Genomic DNA, 21,677 nt, shown 5'->3' on the forward strand with positions numbered 1-21,677 from the left:
GTTTTTAGCAGTAAAATTCAAGCAACAGAGCTGTCAGTTTTTTGTTGTTTTTTTACCGTAAAATCTTGTTGTTTTAATGTTTTTTTGTTAGTTGTTTTATCTTTTACTGTCTTACTGCATATGGAAGAAAAACAGTACCAAAGTTGATTTTCTGGTAATAAACTCAGTCGGTGGAATTTAACCGTAAAATCTATTGTCAATTTTACTGTCTACAATTTGATTGATTCTTTTTTTTTTAAATCATCAGTGAAATGGATATTTAAGTACAGTATTTATCTTTATTTGAACAAAAAATATTTTTTGGAATACATGATAACATAATATTCAGATTTTGATCATATTGAATTTGAAAATATATACAATTGCATGCAGTACATGGTTTTTAATGTCAAAAGGGGGAAGAACAAATACATTTAGTAAGAAAAGATTTTATTAACGCATATTATTTCCAGGCTTTCGCGGGCCACGTAAAATACCGTATTTTTCGGACTATAAGTCACAGTTTTTTTCATAGTTTGGGTGTGACTTATACTCAGGTGCGACTTATGTGTGAAATGATGAACACATTAGTGTAAAATATCAAATAATATTATTTATCTCATTCACGGGGGGGGGGGGGGGGGGGGGTGATGTGTGAGGGAGCAGGGTTGGGGTGGGGGCGGGGTTTGGTGGTAGCAGGGGTGTATAATGTAGCCCGGAAGAGTCAGGGCTGCATGGGATTCTGGGTGTTTGTTCTGTCGTGTTTATGTTGTGTTAAGGTGCAGATGTTCTCAGCTGCATTCGGGCGGAAGGCGGGGTACACCCTGGACAAGTCGCCACCTCATCACAGACTATTGTTATTATTGTTACCATTATTATTTTCCTACAGGAAAAGGTCCACACTATATTGCTGGGGAAAAAACCCGTAAAAATGTAAGAAAAAAGAGCAAAAAGATGTCATGCAATGTGACAACGACGCAATGTTGACACTAATTATTAATGATAATATTTTACAAAAAGTTTGGACACCCCTGATCCAAAATATTAAAAGCTCTCAAAATAAAAAAAATTACATAAAAATATAAACTAAGTACCGTATTTTTCGGACTATAAGTCGCAGTTTTTTTCATAGTTTGGGTGCGACTTATACTCAGGAGCGACTTATGTGTGAAATGATTAACACATTAGCGTAAAATATCAAATATTATTATTTATCTCATTCACTAGAGACTAGACGTATAAGATTTCATGGGATTTAGCGATTAGGAGTGACAGATTGTTTGGTAAACGTATAGCATGTTCTATATGTTATAGTTATTTGAATGACTCTTACCATAATATGTTACGTTAACATACCAGTTGGTTATTTATGCGCCACACTGTGAACCCACACCAAACAAGAATGACAAACACATTTCGGGAGAACATCTGCACCGTAACACAACATAAACACAACAGGACAAATACCCAGAATCCCATGCAGCCCTAACTCATATAACGTACACTTATTCAGCCTGTTGTTCACTATTCTTGATTTATTTTAAATTGCCTTTCAAATGTCTATTCTTGCTGTTGGCTTTTATCAAATACATTTCCCCAAAAAAATGGGACTTATACTCCAGTGCGACTTATATATGTTTTTTTCCTTCTTTATTATGCATTTTCGGCCGGTGCGACTTATACTCCGGAGCGACTTATAAGCCGAAAAATAGGGTATATACATGTATATTCATATATTACTCATTGTTAAAATCGGCCCTCTGAGGGCAACCATAACTGCGATGTGGCCCTCAATGAAAACCACTTTGACATCCCTGATCTAGAGCAACTGTTTTTTAAGTAAAAATTCTGGCGATTGATCTGCCAGTTTTTGTTTTTTTTTACCGTAAAAATGACGGTAGTTGTTTATATAGTGTATTACAGTAAGGGAAAAACAGAACCAAACGTGTCAGTTCCCTGATCATTTTTGCATCCAAGCATGAGATTGACATACCTGGCGTCTTGGTGACAGGGAAGCTAATGACAGGAAGGTTGGTAGGAGGACTGGCTGGTGTGACAGCATTCGAGTGCACTCCTACGGGGTTGTCCTGCTGCAGGGGAGCACTTTGGTCCCTTTGAAGATTGTTACTGATTTCAGAGCTGTCATTACGATGCACAACGGGGTGGATTTTTGGTGGGTCGGTCGCCACCACCTGCACGGGGCAGAAGCAGGACAAACAACATTGTCAGGTCCTCAATGTGGTTGTGAAGATGCACGGTCATCGTAATCATGTATTCCTTAAAACCTTTATTTACTGTTCAATTTTAACGTTCCTAAATGTAAAAAAAAGGGTAAAAAAAAAGGTGTATTTTCAGGGCGTGTAGTACCCCCTCTCACCTGGTCGGACTGACCGCAGTCTCTGCATTGGCACCGCTTCTCCAGGCGGGCGATCAAATGGCTGTGAGAGCTCATCATGGCCGTCAGGCCTCCATACTTCTTCTCCAGCTCCCTGAAGTTGCTGGACACCTGCAGCGCCTGATGTCGGGTCAGATGCAGCAGACATTAGCAAGCTTTCTTTAACCTCAAAAAGGACTTAGTCGTGGTCATAAGTGTACATACACTTGTAAAGAACATCATGTCATGGCGGTCTTAAATTTCCAATCATTTCTACAACTCTTATATTTTTGTGATGTAGTGATTGGAGCACATACTTGTTGGTCACAAAAAACATTTATGAAGTTTGCTTCTTTTATGAATTTATTATGGCTCTACTGGGTCAAAAGTATACATACAGCAATGTTAATATTTGCTTACATGTCCCTTGGCAAGTTTACCGGCAATAAGGCGCTTTTGGTAGCCATCCACAAGCTTCTGCTTGACCACTTGACCACAAAATTGCTGCAGTTCAGCTAAATGTGTTGCTTTTCTGACATGGACTTGTTTCTTCAGCATTGTCCACATTGTCAGGACTTTGGGAAGGCCATTCTAAAACCTTCATTCTAGCCTGATTTAGCCATTCCTTTACCACTTTTGACCTGTGTTTGGAGTCAACACCCAACTGCGCCCAAGACCCAACCTCCGGGCTGATGATTTTAGCTTGTCCTGAAGAATTTGGAGGTAAGGACCGAAATCATGGTCCCAATACGGAAAACCATTGCATCTAATAGAAAATGTCTCATTTAAAAAAAAAAAATCAAAATGAGGGTGGTCCCAAAAAGGAGGGATTTTTCAAATTGACTTTGTGTCGGTTTTAAAAGTGCTCCGCCTATGGTCAACATATGAAATAACAAGTGTGTGTAAACAATTTAAGTGCTCCCCCTCTGGCCAACATATATAGTAACAAGTGTGTGTAAAAACTTTAAATGTGGCCCCATTGGCCAAAATAATTTAAAAAAAAATACATATATATAGAGAGACATACTGTATGTAATAACGAAGTAAATAATGAAGATTAAAACCAATTACTAACAAGAAATTTCGAATTTTTTTTTCTTACTAAAAGCAGTATTTTCCTCACAATGTGTCGACTTTTTCCCTATAAAATTGGCAAAAATTTCTCATTCTTTCTGTTATATTGCAATATTTTCTCGTAAAATGATTACTTTTTAATGCAAAATGGTGACATTTGTCATGTAAAATTCCGACTTTTATCACAATATTGCCAATCTTTTTGTTGTTCTTGTAAAACAGTGACATTTTTTTGAGCAAAATTATGACTTTTGTCATAATTTTGCCAAGTGAAATTCTGATTATTATTACAAGTTTTCTTATAAAATTGTTTACATACACATGTCCCTTGGCAAGTTTACCTGCAATAAGGCGCTTTTGGTAGCCATCCACAAGCTTCTGCTTGGATTTTTGACCACTCCTCTTGACAAAATTGGTGCAGTTCAGCTAAATGTGTTGCTTTTCTGACATGGACTTGTTTCTTCAGCATTGTCCACATTGTCAGGACTTTGGGAAGGCCATTCTAAAACCTTCATTCTAGCCTGATTTATCCATTCCTTTACCACTTTTGACGTGTGTTTGGAGTCAACACCCAACTGCGTCCAAGACCCAACCTCCGGGCTGATGATTTTAGCTTGTCCTGAAGAATTTGGAGGTAAGGACCGAAATCATGGTCCCAATACGGAAAACCATTGCATCTAATAGAGAATGTCTCATTTAAAAAAAAAAAAATCAAAATGAGGGTGGTCCCAAAAAGGAGGGATTTTTCAAATTGACTGTGTGTCGGTTTTAAAAGTGCTCCGCCTCTGGTCAACATATGAAATAACAAGTGTGTGTAAAAACTTTAAATGTGGCCCCATTGGCCAAAATAATAAAAAAAATACATATATATAGAGAGATATACTGTAATAACGAAGTAAATAATGAAGATTAAAACCAATTATTAACAAAAAATTCAAAAAAAAATTTCTTACTAAAAGCAGTATTTTTCTCACAATGTGTCGACTTTTTTCCTATAAAATTGGCAAAAAATTCTCATTCTTTCTGTTATATTGCAATATTTTCTCGTAAAATGATTACTTTTTAATGCAAAATGGTGACATTTGTCATGTAAAATTCCGACTTTTATCACAATATCACCAATCTTTTTGTTGTTCTTGTAAAACAGTGACATTGTTTTGAGTAAAATTATGACTTTTGTCATAATTTTGCCAAGTGAAATTCTGATTATTTTCTTATAAAATTGTTTACATACACATGTCCCTTGGCAAGTTTACCTGCAATAAGGCGCTTTTGGTAGACATCCACAAGCTTCTGCTTGAATTTTTGACCACTCCTCTTGACTAAATTGGTGCAATTCAGCTAAATGTGTTGCTTTTCTGACATGGACTTGTTTCTTCAGCATTGTCCACACGTTTAAGTCAGGACTTTGGGAAGGCCATTCTAAAAACTTCATTCTAGCCTGATTTAGCCATTCCTTTACCACTTTTGAGGTGTGTTTGGGGTCATTGTCCTGTTGGAACACCCAACTGCGCCCAAGACCCAACCTCCGGGCTGATGATTTTAGCTTGTCCTGAAGAATTTGGAGGTAAGGACCGAAATCATGGTCCCAATACGGAAAACCATTGCATCTAATAGAGAATGTCTCATTTAAAAAAAAAAAAATCAAAATGAGGGTGGTCCCAAAAAGGAGAGATTTTTCAAATTGACTGTGTGTCGCTTTTAAAAGTGCTCCGCCTCTGGTCAACATATGAAATAACAAGTGTGTGTAAACAATTTAAGTGCTCCCCCTCTGGCCAACATATGAAATAACAAGTGTGTGTAAAAACTTTAAATGTGGCCCCATTGGCCAAAATAATAAAAAAAATACATATATATAGAGAGATATACTGTAATAACGAAGTAAATAATGAAGATTAAAACCAATTACTAACAAAAAATTCAAAAAAAAAATTCTTACTAAAAGCAGTATTTTTCTCACAGTGTCGACTTTTTTCCTATAAAATTGGCAAAAATTTCTCATTCTTTCTGTTATATTGCAATATTTCTCGTAAAATGATTACTTTTTAATGCAAAATGGTGACATTTGTCATGTAAAATTCCGACTTTTATCACAATATCGCCAATCTTTTTGTTGTTCTTGTAAAACAGTGACATTTTTTTGAGTAAAATTATGACTTTTGTTATAATTTTGCCAAGTGAAATTCTGATTATTATTATAATATTGCCAAGTTTTCTTATAAAATTGTGTACATACACATGTCCCTTGGCAAGTTTACCTGCAATAAGGCGCTTTTGGTAGACATCCACAAGCTTCTGTTTGGATTTTTGACCACTCTTCTTGACAAAATTGGTGCAGTTCAGCTAAATGTGTTGGTTTTCCTGACATGGACTTGTTTCTTCAGCATTGTCCACATGTTTAAGTCAGGACTTTGGGAAGGCCATTCTAAAACCTTCATTCTAGCCTGATTTAGCTATTCCTTTACCACTTTTGAGGTGTGTTTGGGGTCATTGTCCTGTTGGAACACCCAACTGCGCCCAAGACCCAACCTCCGGGCTGATGATTTTAGCTTGTCCTGAAGAATTTGGAGGTAATCCTCCTTTTTCATTGTCCCATTTACTCTCTGTAAAGCACTAGTTCCATTGGCAGCAAAACAGGCCCAGAGCATAATACTACCACCACCATGCTTGACAATAGGAATGGTTTTCCTGGGATTAAAGGCCTCACCTTTTCTCCTCCAAACATATTGCTGGGTATTGTGGCCAAATTGCAGTGAAACTTGCCAAGGGACATGTGTATGTCAACAATTTTATAAGAAAACTTGTAATAATAATCAGAATTTCACTTGGCAAAATTATGACAAAAGTCATAATTTTGCTCAAAAAATTCTCACTGTTTTAAAAGAACAACAAAAAAATTGGCGATATTGTGATAAAAGTCGGTATTTTACATGACAAATGTCACCATTTTGCATTAAAAAGTAATAATTTTACGAGAAATATTGCAATATAACAGAAAGAATGAGACATTTTTGCCAATTTTATAGGAAAAAAGTAGACACATTGTGAGAAAAATACTGCTTTTAGTAAGAAAAAATGTTTGGAATTTTTTGTTAATAATTGGTTTTAATCTTCATTATTTACTCCGTTATTACAGTATATCTCTCTATATATATGTTTTTTTTTTTAATTATTTTGGCCAATGGGGCCACATTTAAAGTTTTTACACACACTTGTTATTATATATGTTGGCCAGAGGGGGAGCACTTAAATTGTTTACACACACTTGTTATTTCATATGTTGACCAGAGGCGGAGCACTTTTAAAACCGACACACAGTCAATTTGAAAAATCTCTCCTTTTTGGGACCACTCTCATTTTGATTTTTTTTTTTTTTTAAATGAGACATTCTCTATTAGATGCAATGGTTTTCCGTATTGGGACCATGATTTCGGTCCTTACCTCCAAATTCTTCAGCACAAGCTAAAATCATCAGCCCGGAGGTTGGGTCTTGGGCGCAGTTGGGTGTTCCAACAGGACAATGACCCCAAACACACCTCAAAAGTGGTAAAGGAATGGCTAAATCAGGCTAGAATGAAGTTTTTGGAATGGCCTTCGCAAAGTCCTGACTTAAACGTGTGGACAATGCTAAAGAAACAAGTCCATGTCAGAAAACTAGGGACATGTGTATGTAAACAATTTTATAAGAAAACTTGTAATAATAATCAGAATTTCACTTGGCAAAATTATGACAAAAGTCATAATTTTACTCAAAAAAATGTCACTGTTTTACAAGAACAACAAAAAAAATTGGCAATATTGTGATAAAAGTCGGAATTTTACATGACAAATGTCACCATTTTGCATTAAAAAGTAATAATTTTATGAGAAATATTGCAATATAACAGAAAGAATGAGAAATGTTTGCCAATTTTATAGGAAAAAAGTCGACACATTGTGAGAAAAATACTGCTTTTAGTAAGATAAAAAAATCTGAATTTTTTGTTAGTAATTGGTTTTAATCTTCATTATTTACTTCGTTATTACAGTATGTCTCTCTATATATATGTTTTTTTATTTTATTTTGGCCAATGGGGCCACATTTAAAGTTTTTACACACACTTGTTATTATATATGTTGGCCAGAGGGGGAGCAATTAAATTGTTTACACACACTTGTTATTTCATATGTTGACCAGAGACGGAGCACTTTTAAAACCGACACACAGTCAATTTGAAAAATCTCTCCTTTTTGGGACCACCCTCATTTTGATTTTTTTTTAAATGAGACATTCTCTATTAGATGCAATGGTTTGCAATGTATGTACACTCTTAGAAATAAGGGTTCTAAAAGGGTTCTTCTACAAGGGCTGAGGTTCTAACTGGAACCATTTGCTTCTGAAAAACCCTTTCCCGAAGAAAGGGTTTTTCAAGGGTTCTTGGTAACGCTAATGGTTCCAGTAAGAACCATTTTGATCCAGAGAACCCTTTAAAACCCCTTTTCTGAATAATTGGTTTTAAAAGGGTTCTCACTAACACTAAGGGTTCCAGTAAGAACTATTTTGATCCAGAGAACCGTTTTTGGAAGAAAGAGTTCTTCAGGGATTGTTGAAAGCATGGGTAAGATCCTGTGTCACCAGGGACATACTTCCTGATAACATTTGCCAATAATGGTGCCTATCTTTAAATAAATGTTTTTCTCATTAAAATGTTTTGAATGTTTGTTCAATGTCAACATGATAAATGACCACAATGTAATATGAACTAAACTGATCTGTAGAATACAATATGGTTCTTTATAGAACCCTCAGAAGACAAGACGGTTATCGGTGAAAACCTTTGAAAAGGGATGTTTTTAGAACCCCCTGTGTCAGGTCTAGATGAAACCCTTGAAACATGAAAGAGTTCTTTGTGGAACTCCCGTGTGGGTTCTAGATGAAACCCTTGAAACATGAAAGGGTTCTTAGTGGAACTCCCTGCATGGGTTCTAGATGAAACCCTTGACAAACGAAAGGGTTCTTAGTGGAACTCCCTGTGTGGGTTCTAAATGAAACCCTTGAAATACGAAAGGGTTCTTAGTGGAACTCCCTGCGTGGGTTCTAGATGAAAGTCTTGAAATACAAAAGGGTTCTTAGTGGAACTCCCTGTGTGGGTTCTAGATGAAACCCTTGAAACATGAAAGGGTTCTTGGTGGAACTCCCTGCGTGGGTTCTTTGTAGAACCTCTCATGGGGGGTTCTGGGTGGAACCTTACACACACAGTTCTAGGTAGAACCCTCCAAAAGGGTTCCAGGTGGAACCTTTATAAAAAGGTTCTACCTGGAGCCAAAAAGGGTTCTCCTATGAGGACGAGCAGAAGAACCTTATATGGTTCTACTTAGCACTTTTATTTCTAAGAGTGTAAACTTCTGACCAGGACTGTACATACATGCGTTGTGGCGTTCAGCAGGAGGTTCTCCACCCTGCGCTGCTCCAGAGCGTGGTCTTTCTTGTGCAAGACCTCCATCAGCAGCTGGCCGTAGAGCTGAGCGATGCGGGAGTTCATGCTGCTGCTCTCCTTGCGCAGGGCTCTGACCTCCATGGCCAAGCTCCCGTCCTGCTGCAGCGAGGCCTGCAGGCTCTCCAGCTGCTCCTGCTGACGTTTGAGCTCCGCCTGCAGCGTGGCCACCTCCGACTGGTTGGCGGCCGCCTTCGTTTCCAAGCATAATGCCCCCGATAGTTTTTGCTGGGGAACGATGAAGGTGTAGGAGCAGCGGCTGCCTTTGCCCTCTGCGGTACTTGAGGGATGTTTGTCTTTGAACTCGCCTTTGGAGCCCACCATTAATGTCAGAAGAAGAATCACGGCCGGTGTGAGGTCCATCTTTGGAAGACTGGCAGAAAGACAACAAAACAAGATTAGATTCTTTGGTAACACTTCAGTACACTCTTTGAAATAAAAGTGCTAAGTAGAACCATACAGGTAAAAGCCAGTAAATTAGAATATTTTGAAAAACTTGATTTATTTCAGTAATTGCATTCAAAAGGTGTAACTTGTACATTATATTTATTCATTGCACACAGACTGATGCATTCAAATGTTTATTTCATTTAATTTTGATGATTTGAAGTGGCAACAAATGAAAATCCAAAATTCCGTGTGTCACAAAATTAGAATATTACTTAAGGCTAATACAAAAAAGGGATTTTTAGAAATGTTGGCCAACTGAAAAGTATGAAAATGAAAAATATGAGCATGTACAATACTCAATACTTGGTTGGAGCTCCTTTTGCCTCAATTACTGCGTTAATGCGGCGTGGCATGGAGTCGATGAGTTTCTGGCACTGCTCAGGTGTTATGAGAGCCCAGGTTGCTCTGATAGTGGCCTTCAACTCTTCTGCGTTTTTGGGTCTGGCATTCTGCATCTTCCTTTTCACAATACCCCACAGATTTTCTATGGGGCTAAGGTCAGGGGAGTTGGCGGGCCAATTTCGAACAGAAATACCATGGTCCGTAAACCAGGCACGGGTAGATTTTGCGCTGTGTGCAGGCGCCAAGTCCTGTTGGAACTTGAAATCTCCATCTCCATAGAGCAGGTCAGCAGCAGGAAGCATGAAGTGCTCTAAAACTTGCTGGTATACGGCTGCGTTGACCCTGGATCTCAGGAAACAGAGTGGACCGACACCAGCAGATGACATGGCACCCCAAACCATCACCCAACCATGCAAATTTTGCATTTCCTTTGGAAATCGAGGTCCCAGAGTCTGGAGGAAGACAGGAGAGGCACAGGATCCACGTTGCCTGAAGTCTAGTGTAAAGTTTCCACCATCAGTGATGGTTTGGGGTGCCATGTCATCTGCTGGTGTCGGTCCACTCTGTTTCCTGAGATCCAGGGTCAACGCAGCCGTCTACCTGCAAGTTTTAGAGCACTTCATGCTTCCTGCTGCTGACCTGCTCTATGGAGATGGAGATTTCAAGTTCCAACAGGACTTGGCGCCTGCACACAGCGCAAAATCTACCCGTGCCTGGTTTACGGACCATGGTATTTCTGTTCTAAATTGGCCCGCCAACTCCCCTGACCTTAGCCCCATAGAAAATCTGTGGGGTATTGTGAAAAGGAAGATGCAGAATGCCAGACCCAAAAACGCAGAAGAGTTGAAGGCCACTATCAGAGCAACCTGGGCTCTCATAACACCTGAGCAGTGCCAGAAACTCATCGACTCCATGCCACGCCGCATTAACGCAGTAATTGAGGCAAAAGGAGCTCCAACCAAGTATTGAGTATTGTACATGCTCATATTTTTCATTTTCATACTTTTCAGTTGGCCAACATTTCTAAAAATCCCTTTTTTGTATTAGCCTTAAGTAATATTCTAATTTTGTGACACACGGAATTTTGGATTTTCATTTGTTGCCACTTCAAATCATCAAAATTAAATGAAATAAACATTTGAATGCATCAGTCTGTGTGCAATGAATAAATATAATGTACAAGTTACACCTTTTGAATGCAATTACTGAATTAAATCAAGTTTTTCAAAATATTCTAATTTACTGGCTTTTACCTGTATATGGTTCTTCGGCTCGTCCTCATAGGAGAACCCTTTTTGGCTCCAGGTAGAACCTTTTTATAAAGGTTCCACCTGGAACCCTTTTGGAGGGTTCTACCTAGAACTGTGTGTGTAAGGTTCCACCCAGAACCCCCATGAGAGGTTCTACAAAGAACCCATGCAGGGAGTTCCACTAAGAACCCTTTCATGTTTCAAGGGTTTCATCTAGACCTGACACAGGGAGTTCCACAAAGAACCCTTTCATGTTTCAAGGGTTTCATCTAGACCTGACACAGGGAGTTCCACAAAGAACTCTTTCATGTTTCAAGGGTTTCATCTAGACCTGACACAGGGAGTTCCACAAAGAACTCTTTCATGTTTCAAGGGTTTCATCTAGACCTGACACAGGGAGTTCCACTAAGAACCCTTTCATGTTTCAAGGGTTTCATCTAGAACTCACACAGGGAGTTCCACAAAGAACTCTTTCATGTTTCAAGGGTTTCATCTAGACCTGACACAGGGAGTTCCACAAAGAACTATTTCATGTTTCAAGGGTTTCATCTAGACCTGACACAGGGAGTTCCACAAAGAACTCTTTCATGTTTCAAGGGTTTCATCTAGACCTGACACAGGGAGTTCCACAAAGAACTATTTCATGTTTCAAGGGTTTCATCTAGACCTGACACAGGGAGTTCCACAAAGAACTCTTTCATGTTTCAAGGGTTTCATCTAGACCTGACACAGGGAGTTCCACAAAGAACTCTTTCATGTTTCAAGGGTTTCATCTAGACCTGACACAGGGAGTTCCACTAAGAACCCTTTCATGTTTCAAGGGTTTCATCTAGACCTGACACAGGGAGTTCCACTAAGAACCCTTTCATGTTTCAAGGGTTTCATCTAGACCTGACACAGGGAGTTCCACTAAGAACCCTTTCATGTTTCAAGGGTTTCATCTAGACCTGACACAGGGAGTTCCACTAAGAACCCTTTCATGTTTCAAGGGTTTCATCTAGACCTGACACAGGGAGTTCCACAAAGAACCCTTTCATGTTTCAAGGGTTTCATCTAGACCTGACACAGGGAGTTCCACAAAGAACTCTTTCATGTTTCAAGGGTTTCATCTAGACCTGACACAGGGAGTTCCACAAAGAACTCTTTCATGTTTCAAGGGTTTCATCTAGACCTGACACAGGGAGTTCCACTAAGAACCCTTTCATGTTTCAAGGGTTTCATCTAGAACTCACACAGGGAGTTCCACAAAGAACTCTTTCATGTTTCAAGGGTTTCATCTAGACCTGACACAGGGAGTTCCACAAAGAACTCTTTCATGTTTCAAGGGTTTCATCTAGACCTGACACAGGGAGTTCCACAAAGAACTCTTTCATGTTTCAAGGGTTTCATCTAGACCTGACACAGGGAGTTCCACTAAGAACCCTTTCATGTTTCAAGGGTTTCATCTAGACCTGACACAGGGAGTTCCACAAAGAACTCTTTCATGTTTCAAGGGTTTCATCTAGACCTGACACAGGGAGTTCCACAAAGAACTCTTTCATGTTTCAAGGGTTTCATCTAGACCTGACACAGGGAGTTCCACTAAGAACCCTTTCATGTTTCAAGGGTTTCATCTAGACCTGACACAGGGAGTTCCACCAAGAACCCTTTCATGTTTCAAGGGTTTCATCTAGACCTGACACAGGGAGTTCCACAAAGAACTCTTTCATGTTTCAAGGTTTTCATCTAGACCTGACACAGGGAGTTCCACAAAGAACTCTTTCATGTTTCAAGGGTTTCATCTAGACCTGACACAGGGAGTTCCACAAAGAACTCTTTCATGTTTCAAGGGTTTCATCTAGACCTGACACAGGGAGTTCCACAAAGAACTCTTTCATGTTTCAAGGGTTTCATCTAGACCTGACACAGGGAGTTCCACCAAGAACTCTTTCATGTTTCAAGGGTTTCATCTAGAACTCACACAGGGAGTTCCACAAAGAACTCTTTCATGTTTCAAGGGTTTCATCTAGATCTGACACAGGGGGTTCTAAAAACATCCCTTTTCTAAGGTTTTCACCGATAACCGTCTTGTCTTCTGAGGGTTCTATAAAGAACCATATTGTATTCTACAGATCAGTTTAGTTCATATTATATTGTGGTCATTTATCATGTTGACATTGAACAAACATTCAAAACATTTTAATGAGAAAAACATTTATTTAAAGATAGGCACCATTATTGGCAAATGTTATCAGGAAGTATGTCCCTGGTGACACAGGATCTTACCCATGCTTTCAACAATCCCTGAAGAATTATTTCTTCCAAAAACGGTTCTCTGGATCAAAATAGTTCTTACTGGAACCCTTAGTGTTAGTGAGAACCCTTTTAAAACCAATTATTCAGAAAAGGGGTTTTCAAGGGTTCTCTGGATCAAAATGGTTCTTACTGGAACCATTAGCGTTACCAAGAACCCTTGAAACACCCTTTCTTCGGGAAAGGGTTTTTCAGAAGCAAATGGTTCCAGTTAGAACCTCAGCCCTTGTAGAAGAACCCTTATTTCTAAGAGTGTACGGGGAACATATCCACCATCAATTAGTTTCTTATCAAAGTAACAAAGACTTCATTTAGAGTTATTTGCACACTAGGGGAACATGTTAGGGTTAGGGTTACTAATAAGCAATAATTCTGAGGTTATTGAGGGAAGACTGGTTGTATAATAAGGCCATGCAGAATAAGGCATTAATAAGTACTTAATAATGACTAATTAAGAGCCAATATAAAACTGAGGAGCCTTTATTACATTTTATACATTTGGTTTTCTACACCAAAATTCATCTATTTATTAAGTTTCTTCTTCTTCTTCTCCAGATTTTGGCACGCTCTACCTTCCACATTTTTCACCCGATTCAAAGCGTTCCAACTTCAAACTGTTCAGCCTCTTCAGGAATCGCAGGCTTTCCCTTGACAAATTCCAAAAATTCCCAGATTTCCCAGAATTCCAGCTTTTCCGGGCCATTTTTCCCATTCAAAATGAATTGGCCATTTTTTAAACCTCCACCATTTCCACATTTTTCACTCGATTCAAACCATTCCACCTTCAACACATTCCACCATCCTGGAAATTCAAACTATAATTTTTTCAAGTTAAAAAAAATTCAAGGATTTTCCAGAATTCCTGCTTTTCCAAAGCCCTATTTCCACCCTTTTCTCTGGCGACTACTCCTTCCACATTTTTCAACGCAATTCAACCGTTCCACCGTCCAAACAAGTTATTTTTCGAACTGGAAAAAATCCCTGTTTTCTCAAAATTCCAATTAAAAATGTTCCTGCTTCAACATTTCTCGGCCGATTTAAAAAATTCCAACATCAACCAATTCAACTAATTCAGACTAAAAAAATTCCCGCTTTTCCCGAAATTCCCAAATTTTGGGGAAATTTCCATTGAAATCAATGGGACATTCTTCAAAGTTCCCCAATTCCCACATTTTTCACCCCATTCAAACCATTCTAACTTCAAACCGTTCAGCTTATTCAGAAATCGCGGGCTTTCCCTTGACAAATTCCAAAAATTACCAGATCTTGTGTTCCGGGACATTGTTTCCATTCAAAATGAATTGGCCACTTTTCAAACTTCCACCATTTCCACACTTTTCAACCAGTTCAAACCATTCCACCTTCAACACATTCCACCATTCTGGAAATTCAAATAAAAATTCCCGCTTTTCTCGAAATTCCCAAATTTTGGGGAAATTTCCATTGAAAACAATGGGACATTCTTCAAAGTTCCACAATTCCCACATTTTTTATCTGATTCAAACCCTTCCAACTCCAAAATATTCAACCTGTTTAGGAATTGTGTGCTCTACTTCAACAATTATAAAAAAATTCCAGGATTTCAGTTCAACATCAGCATTGAAGCATTCACACGCAATTCCTTCAGGAATTGCCTTATCTGGTTTATCAATGTTTTTTTTGTTTTTTTAATTAATCAATCCGGCAAAACAATACACAACAATACCAAAATACTATAACATTTAATAGTTAAAACAAATGTAAATAATGGATCCCATATTCCAATATATGACTCATTATTATCTCAACTAAAAGCAGTTTGTCAATGTTTTTCATCGGCCAATGAGACACAAATAATTGTGCCCCAATTTTGCTTAGCAACAACATTTTTTGTTTTGTTTTGTAATGAATCAGGGACCATTTTGGAAGGTTTAAAAAAAAAAGTACACACTGGCTGAGTGCTGACCACATGTTTTCCTCGCCAAGTGACAAACAAACACAATTTGCCCAGACCGACCCACAGGGGAGGAGCTAACGTCAACAACAGGCGGGCAGAATCAACACAACCCGACCTGGTTCTCGCATCTGAACCCACCAAGACAACGCCGTAAAAAAAACCCAATCCCAATTTGGCACCCCTGTTTACAAAAACAACATGGTGGACAAAAGAAACAAGCTGTTCTAAATGTTTTGAGAATGATTTTGGATCAAATAATAACAAAATCACCATTTTATGGTAAAAAAAAAATCATATAAAAAATCAAACGGCCGATTGTTTTTTTAATTAAAGAAAATAGTTTTTATACTCACAAAAGTTATTTTTTTTAAAGAAAATTGTGTTTTAACTTGCAAATCTTTTTTTAATTAAAAAAAATGTTTTCATACTCCGTTTTTTTTCAAAGAAAATTGTTTTTTTTTAAGTTGCAAGTCTTTTTTTTTATTAAATAAAATTGTTTTTTTACTTGCAGAAAAGGTTTTTTAATTAAAAGAAAATTGTTTGTTTTACTTGCAAATTTTTTTTTTAATAAAAGAAAAATTGTGTTTTTACTTGCAGAAAAGGTTTTTTAATTAAAGAAAATTGTTTTATACTAAAAAATCATTTTTTTTCAAAGAAAAATTTGTGCAAATCTTTTTTTAATTAAAAAAATGTTTTCATACTCAATCGTTTTTTTTTTCTAAGAAAATAGTTTTTTTTATTGCAAGTCTTTTTTTAATTAAATAAAATTGTTTTTTTTACTTGCAGAAAAGGTTTTTTAATTAAAAGAAAATTGTTTGTTTTACTTGCGAATCTTTTTTTTTTTAATAAAAGAAAAATTGTGTTTTTACTTCCAGAAAAGGTTTTTTCAATTAAAGAAAGTTGTTTTTATCTCAAAAATCATTTTTTTTCAAAGAAAATTGTGCAAATCTTGCAAATCTTTTTTTAATTAAAAAAATGTTTTCATACTCAAACGTTTTTTTTCAAAGAAAATTGTTTTTTTTAATTGCGAGTCTTTTTTTTCATTAAAGAAAATTGTTTTTTTACTTGCAGAAAAGGTTTTTTAATTAAAAGAAAATTGTTTGTTTTACTTGCGAATCTTTTTTTTAATTAAAGAAAAATTGTGTTTTTACATGCAGAAAAGGTTTTTTAATTAAAGAAAATTGTTTTTATACTCAAAAATAAAAACATTTCAAAGAAAATTGTGCAAATCTTGCAAATCTTTTTTTAATTAAAAAAATGTTTTCATACTGAATCGTTTTTTTTCAAAGGAAATTTTTGTTTTTAATTGCGAGTCTTTTTTTTCATTAAAGAAAAAAATGTTTACTTGCAGAAGAGGTTTTTAAATGAAAGAAAATTGTTTGTTTTACTTGCGAATCTTTTTTTTATTAAAGAAATTTTTTTTTTTTACTTGCAGAAAAAGTTTTTTAATGAAAAAAAATGGTTTGTATAACTTGCGAATCTTTTTTTTAAATAAAAGAAAAATTGTGTTTTTACTTGCAGAAAAGGTTTTTTAATTAAAGAAAATTGTTTTTATACTCAAAAATAATTTTTTTTCAAAGAAAATTGTGCAAATCTTGCAAATCTTTTTTTAATTAAAAAAATGTTTTCATACTCAATCGTTTTTTTTCAAAGAAAATTGTTGTTTTTAATTGCGAGTCTTTTTTTTCAATAAAGAATTTTTTTTTTACTTGCAGAAAAGGTTTTTTAATTAAATAAAATTGTTTGTTTTACTTGCGAATCTTTTTTTTTAATAAAAGAAAAATTGTGTTTTTACTTGCAGAAAAGGTTTTTTAATTAAAGAAAATTGTTTTTATCTCAAAAATCATTTTTTTTCAAAGAAAATTGTGCAAATCTTGCAAATCTTATTTTAATTAAAAAAATGTTTTCATACTCAATCGTTTTTTTTCAAAGAAAATTGTTTTTTTTATTGCAAGTCTTTTTTTTATTAAATAAAATTGTTTTTTTTACTTGCAGAAAAGGTTTTTTAATTAAAAGAAAATTGTTTGTTTTACTTGCGAATCTTTTTTTTTTAATAAAAGAAAAATTGTGTTTTTACTTGCAGAAAAGGTTTTTTCAATTAAAGAAAGTTGTTTTTATCTCAAAAATAATTTTTTTTCAAAGAAAATTGTGCAAATCTTGCAAATCTTTTTTTAATTAAAAAAATGTTTTCATACTCAATCGGTTTTTTTCAAAGAAAATTGTTGTTTTTAATTGCGAGTCTTTTTTTCATTAAAGAAAAAAAATGTTTACTTGCAGAAGAGGTTTTTAAATGAAAGAAAATTGTTTGTTTTACTTGCGAATCTTTTTTTTATTAAAGAAAATTATTTTTTTTACTTGCAGAAAAAGTTTTTTAATGAAAAAAAATTGTTTGTATAACTTGCGAATCTTTTTTTTATTAAAAAAAATTGTGTTTTTACTTGCAGAAAAGGTTTTTTAATTAAAGAAAATTGTTTTTATACTCACAAATCTTTTTTTTCAAAGAAAATTGTGCAAATCTTGCAAATATTTTTTTAATTAAAAAAATGTTTTGATACTCAATCGGTTTTTTTCAAAGAAAATTGTTGTTTTTAATTGCGAGTCTTTTTTTTCATTAAAGAAAAAAAATGTTTACTTGCAGAAGAGGTTTTTAAATGAAAGAAACTTGTTTGTTTTACTTGCAAATCTTTTTTTTATTAAAGAAAATTATTTTTTTTACTTGCAGAAAAAGTTTTTTAATGAAAGAAAATTGTTTGTATAACTTGCGAATCTTTTTTTTTATAAAAGAAAAATTGTGTTTTTACTTGCAGAAAAGGTTTTTTAATTAAAGAAAATCGTTTTTATACTCACAAATCTTTTTTTTCAAAGAAAATTGTGCAAATCTTGCAAATCTTATTTTAATTAAAAAAATGTTTTCATACTCAATCGTTTTTTTTCAAAGAAAATTGTTGTTTTTAATTGCGAGTCTTTTTTTTCATTAAAGAAAAAAAATGTTTACTTGCAGAAGAGGTTTTTAAATGAAAGAAAATTGTTTGTTTTACTTGCGAATCTTTTTTTTATTAAAGAAAATTATTTTTTTTACTTGCAGAAAAAGTTTTTTAATGAAAGAAAATTGTTTGTATAACTTGCGAATCTTTTTTTTATTAAACAAAAATTGTGTTTTTACTTGCAGAAAATGTTTTTTAATTAAAGAAAAATGTTTTTATACTCACAAATATTTTTTTTCAAAGAAAATTGTGCAAATCTTGCAAATCTTTTTTTAATTAAAAAAATGTTTTCATACTCAATCGTTTTTTTTCAAAGAAAATTGTTGTTTTTGATTGCGAGTTTTTTTTTCCATTAAAGAAAAAAAAGGTTTACTTGCAGAAGAGGTTTTTAAATGAAAGAAAATTGTTTGTTTTACTTGCGAATCTATTATTTTATTAAAGAAAAATTGAGTTTTTACTTGCAGAAAAGGTTTTTTAATTAAAGAAAATCGTTTTTATCTCAAAAATCTTTTTTTTTCAAAGAAAATTGTGCAAATCTTGCAAATCTTTTTCTAATTAAAAAAATGTTTTCATACTCAATCGGTTTTTTTCAAAGAAAATTGTTGTTTTTAATTGCGAGTCTTTTTTTTCAATAAAGACATTTTTTTTTTACTTGCAGAAAAGGTTTTTTAATTAAAGAAAATTGTTTGTTTTACTTGCGAATCTTTTTTTTATTAAAGAAAATTATTTTTTTTACTTGCAGAAAAAGTTTTTTAATGAAAACAAATTGTTTGTATAACTTGCGAATCTTTTTTTTATTAAAGAAAAATTGTGTTTTTACTTGCAGAAAAGTTTTTTTAATTAAAGAAAATTGTTTTTATACTCACAAATCTTTTTTTTCAAAGAAAATTGTGCAAATCTTTTTTTAATTAAAAAAATGTTTTCATACTCAATCGTTTTTTTTCAAAGAAAATTGTTGTTTTTAATTGCGAGTCTTTTTTTTCAATAAAGACATTTTTTTTTTACTTGCAGTAAAAGGTTTTTTAATTAAAGAAAATTGTTTGTTTTACTTGCGAATCTTTTTTTTATTAAAGAAAATTATTTGTTTTACTTGCGAATCTTTTTTTTATTAAAGAAAATTATTTTTTTTACTTGCAGAAAAAGTTTTTTAATGAAAAAAAATTGTTTGTATAACTTGCGAATCTTTTTTTTATTAAAGAAAAATTGTTTTTATACTCACAAATCTTTTTTTTCAAAGAAAATTGTGCAAATCTTTTTTTAATTAAAAAAATGTTTTCATACTCAATCGTTTTTTTTCAAAGAAAATTGTTGTTTTTAATTGCGAGTCTTTTTTTTCATTAAAGAAAAAAAATGTTTACTTGCAGAAGAGGTTTTTAAATGAAAGAAACTTGTTTGTTTTACTTGCAAATCTTTTTTTTTATTAAAGAAAATTATTTTTTTTACTAGCAGAAAAAGTTTTTTAATGAAAGAAAATTGTTTGTATAACTTGCGAATCTTTTTTTTTATAAAAGAAAAATTGTGTTTTTACTTGCAGAAAAGGTTTTTTAATTAAAGAAAATCGTTTTTATACTCACAAATCTTTTTTTTCAAAGAAAATTGTGCAAATCTTGCAAATCTTATTTTAATTAAAAAAATGTTTTCATACTCAATCGTTTTTTTTCAAAGAAAATTGTTGTTTTTAATTGCGAGTCTTTTTTTTCATTAAAGAAAAAAAATGTTTACTTGCAGAAGAGGTTTTTAAATGAAAGAAACTTGTTTGTTTTACTTGCAAATCTTTTTTTTATTAAAGAAAATTATTTTTTTTACTTGCAGAAAAAGGTTTTTAATGAAAGAAAATTGTTTGTATAACTTGCGAATCTTTTTTTTATTAAACAAAAATTGTGTTTTTACTTGCAGAAAAAGTTTTTTAATTAAAGAAAATTGTTTTTATACTCACAAATATTTTTTTTCAAAGAAAATTGTGCAAATCTTGCAAATCTTTTTTTAATTAAAAAAATGTTTTCATACTCAATCGTTTTTTTTCAAAGAAAATTGTTGTTTTTGATTGCGAGTTTTTTTTTCCATTAAAGAAAAAAAAGGTTTACTTGCAGAAGAGGTTTTTAAATGAAAGAAAATTGTTTGTTTTACTTGCGAATCTTTTTTTTTATTAAAGAAAAATTGAGTTTTTACTTGCAGAAAAGGTTTTTTAATTAAAGAAAATCGTTTTTATCTCAAAAATCTTTTTTTTTCAAAGAAAATTGTGCAAATCTTGCAAATCTTTTTTAATTAAAAAAATGTTTTCATACTCAACCGTTTTTTTTTCAAAGAAAATTGTTGTTTTTAATTGCGAGTCTTTTTTTTCAATAAAGACATTTTTTTTTACTTGCAGAAAAGGTTTTTTAATTAAAGAAAATTGTTTGTTTTACTTGCGAATCTTTTTTTTATTAAAGAAAATTATTTTTTTTACTTGCAGAAAAAGTTTTTTAATGAAAACAAATTGTTTGTATAACTTGCGAATCTTTTTTTTATTAAAGAAAAATTGTGTTTTTACTTGCAGAAAAGGTTTTTTAATTAAAGAAAATTGTTTTTATACTCACAAATCTTTTTTTTCAAAGAAAATTGTGCAAATCTTTTTTTAATTAAAAAAATGTTTTCATACTCAATCGTTTTTTTTCAAAGAAAATTGTTGTTTTTAATTGCGAGTCTTTTTTTTCAATAAAGACATTTTTTTTTTACTTGCAGTAAAATGTTTTTAATTAAAGAAAATTGTTTGTTTTACTTGCAGAAAAGGTTTTTTAATTAAAAGAAAATTGTTTGTTTTACTTAAATAGATAAATAACTTGCGAATCTTTTTTTTTTAATTAAAGAAAAAATGTGTTTTTACTTGCAGAAAAGGTTTTTTAATTAAAGAAAATTGTTTTTATACTCAAAAATCATTTTTTTTCAAAGAAAATTGTGCAAATCTTGCAAATCTCTTTTTAATTAAAAAAATGTTTTCATACTCAATCGTTTTTTTCAAAGAAAATTGTTTTTTTTATTGCAAGTCTTTTTTTTATTAAATAAAATTGTTTTTTTTACTTGCAGAAAAGGTTTTTTAATTAAAAGAAAATTGTTTGTTTTACTTAAATAAATAAATAACTTGCGAATCTTTTTTTTTTAATTAAAGAAAAAATGTGTTTTTACTTGCAGAAAAGGTTTTTTAATTAAAGAAAATTGTTTTTATACTCAAAAATCTTTTTTTTTCAAAGAAAATTGTGCAAATCTTGCAAATCTTTTTTTAATTAAAAAAATGTTTTCATACTCAATCGGTTTTTTTCAAAGAAAATTGTTGTTTTTAATTGCAAGTCTTTTTTTTCAATAAAGAAATTTTTTTTTACTTGCAGAAAAGGTTTTTTAATTAAAGAAAATTGTTTGTTTTACTTGCGAATCTTTTTTTTATTAAAGAAAAGTCTTTTTTTTTACTTGCAGAAAAAGTTTTTTAATGAAAGAAAATTGTTTGTATATTGAATCTTTTATTATTATTGTATTGTATTATTAGTGTAT

At 33.0% G+C, this 21,677-nt stretch overlaps 1 protein-coding gene across 1 annotated transcript in view; it reads right to left on the reverse strand.

Moving 5' to 3' along the window:
* Positions 1-21,677, reverse strand: part of angptl6 (angiopoietin-like 6) — a 94,085-nt gene that overhangs the window by 16,854 nt on the left and 55,554 nt on the right. The window contains exons 3-5 of the mRNA XM_061982069.1: positions 8,833-9,274; positions 2,357-2,494; positions 1,973-2,171 (exon numbers count right to left, since the gene is read on the reverse strand). Of these exons, the coding sequence (XP_061838053.1) occupies positions 1,973-2,171; positions 2,357-2,494; positions 8,833-9,264 (769 nt within the window). The 5' untranslated portion in view covers positions 9,265-9,274. The remainder of the gene's footprint in view (positions 1-1,972; positions 2,172-2,356; positions 2,495-8,832; positions 9,275-21,677) is intronic.

This window comes from Nerophis lumbriciformis, linkage group LG24 (assembly GCF_033978685.3).
Source record: "Nerophis lumbriciformis linkage group LG24, RoL_Nlum_v2.1, whole genome shotgun sequence".
Lineage (NCBI taxonomy): Eukaryota > Metazoa > Chordata > Actinopteri > Syngnathiformes > Syngnathidae > Nerophis > Nerophis lumbriciformis.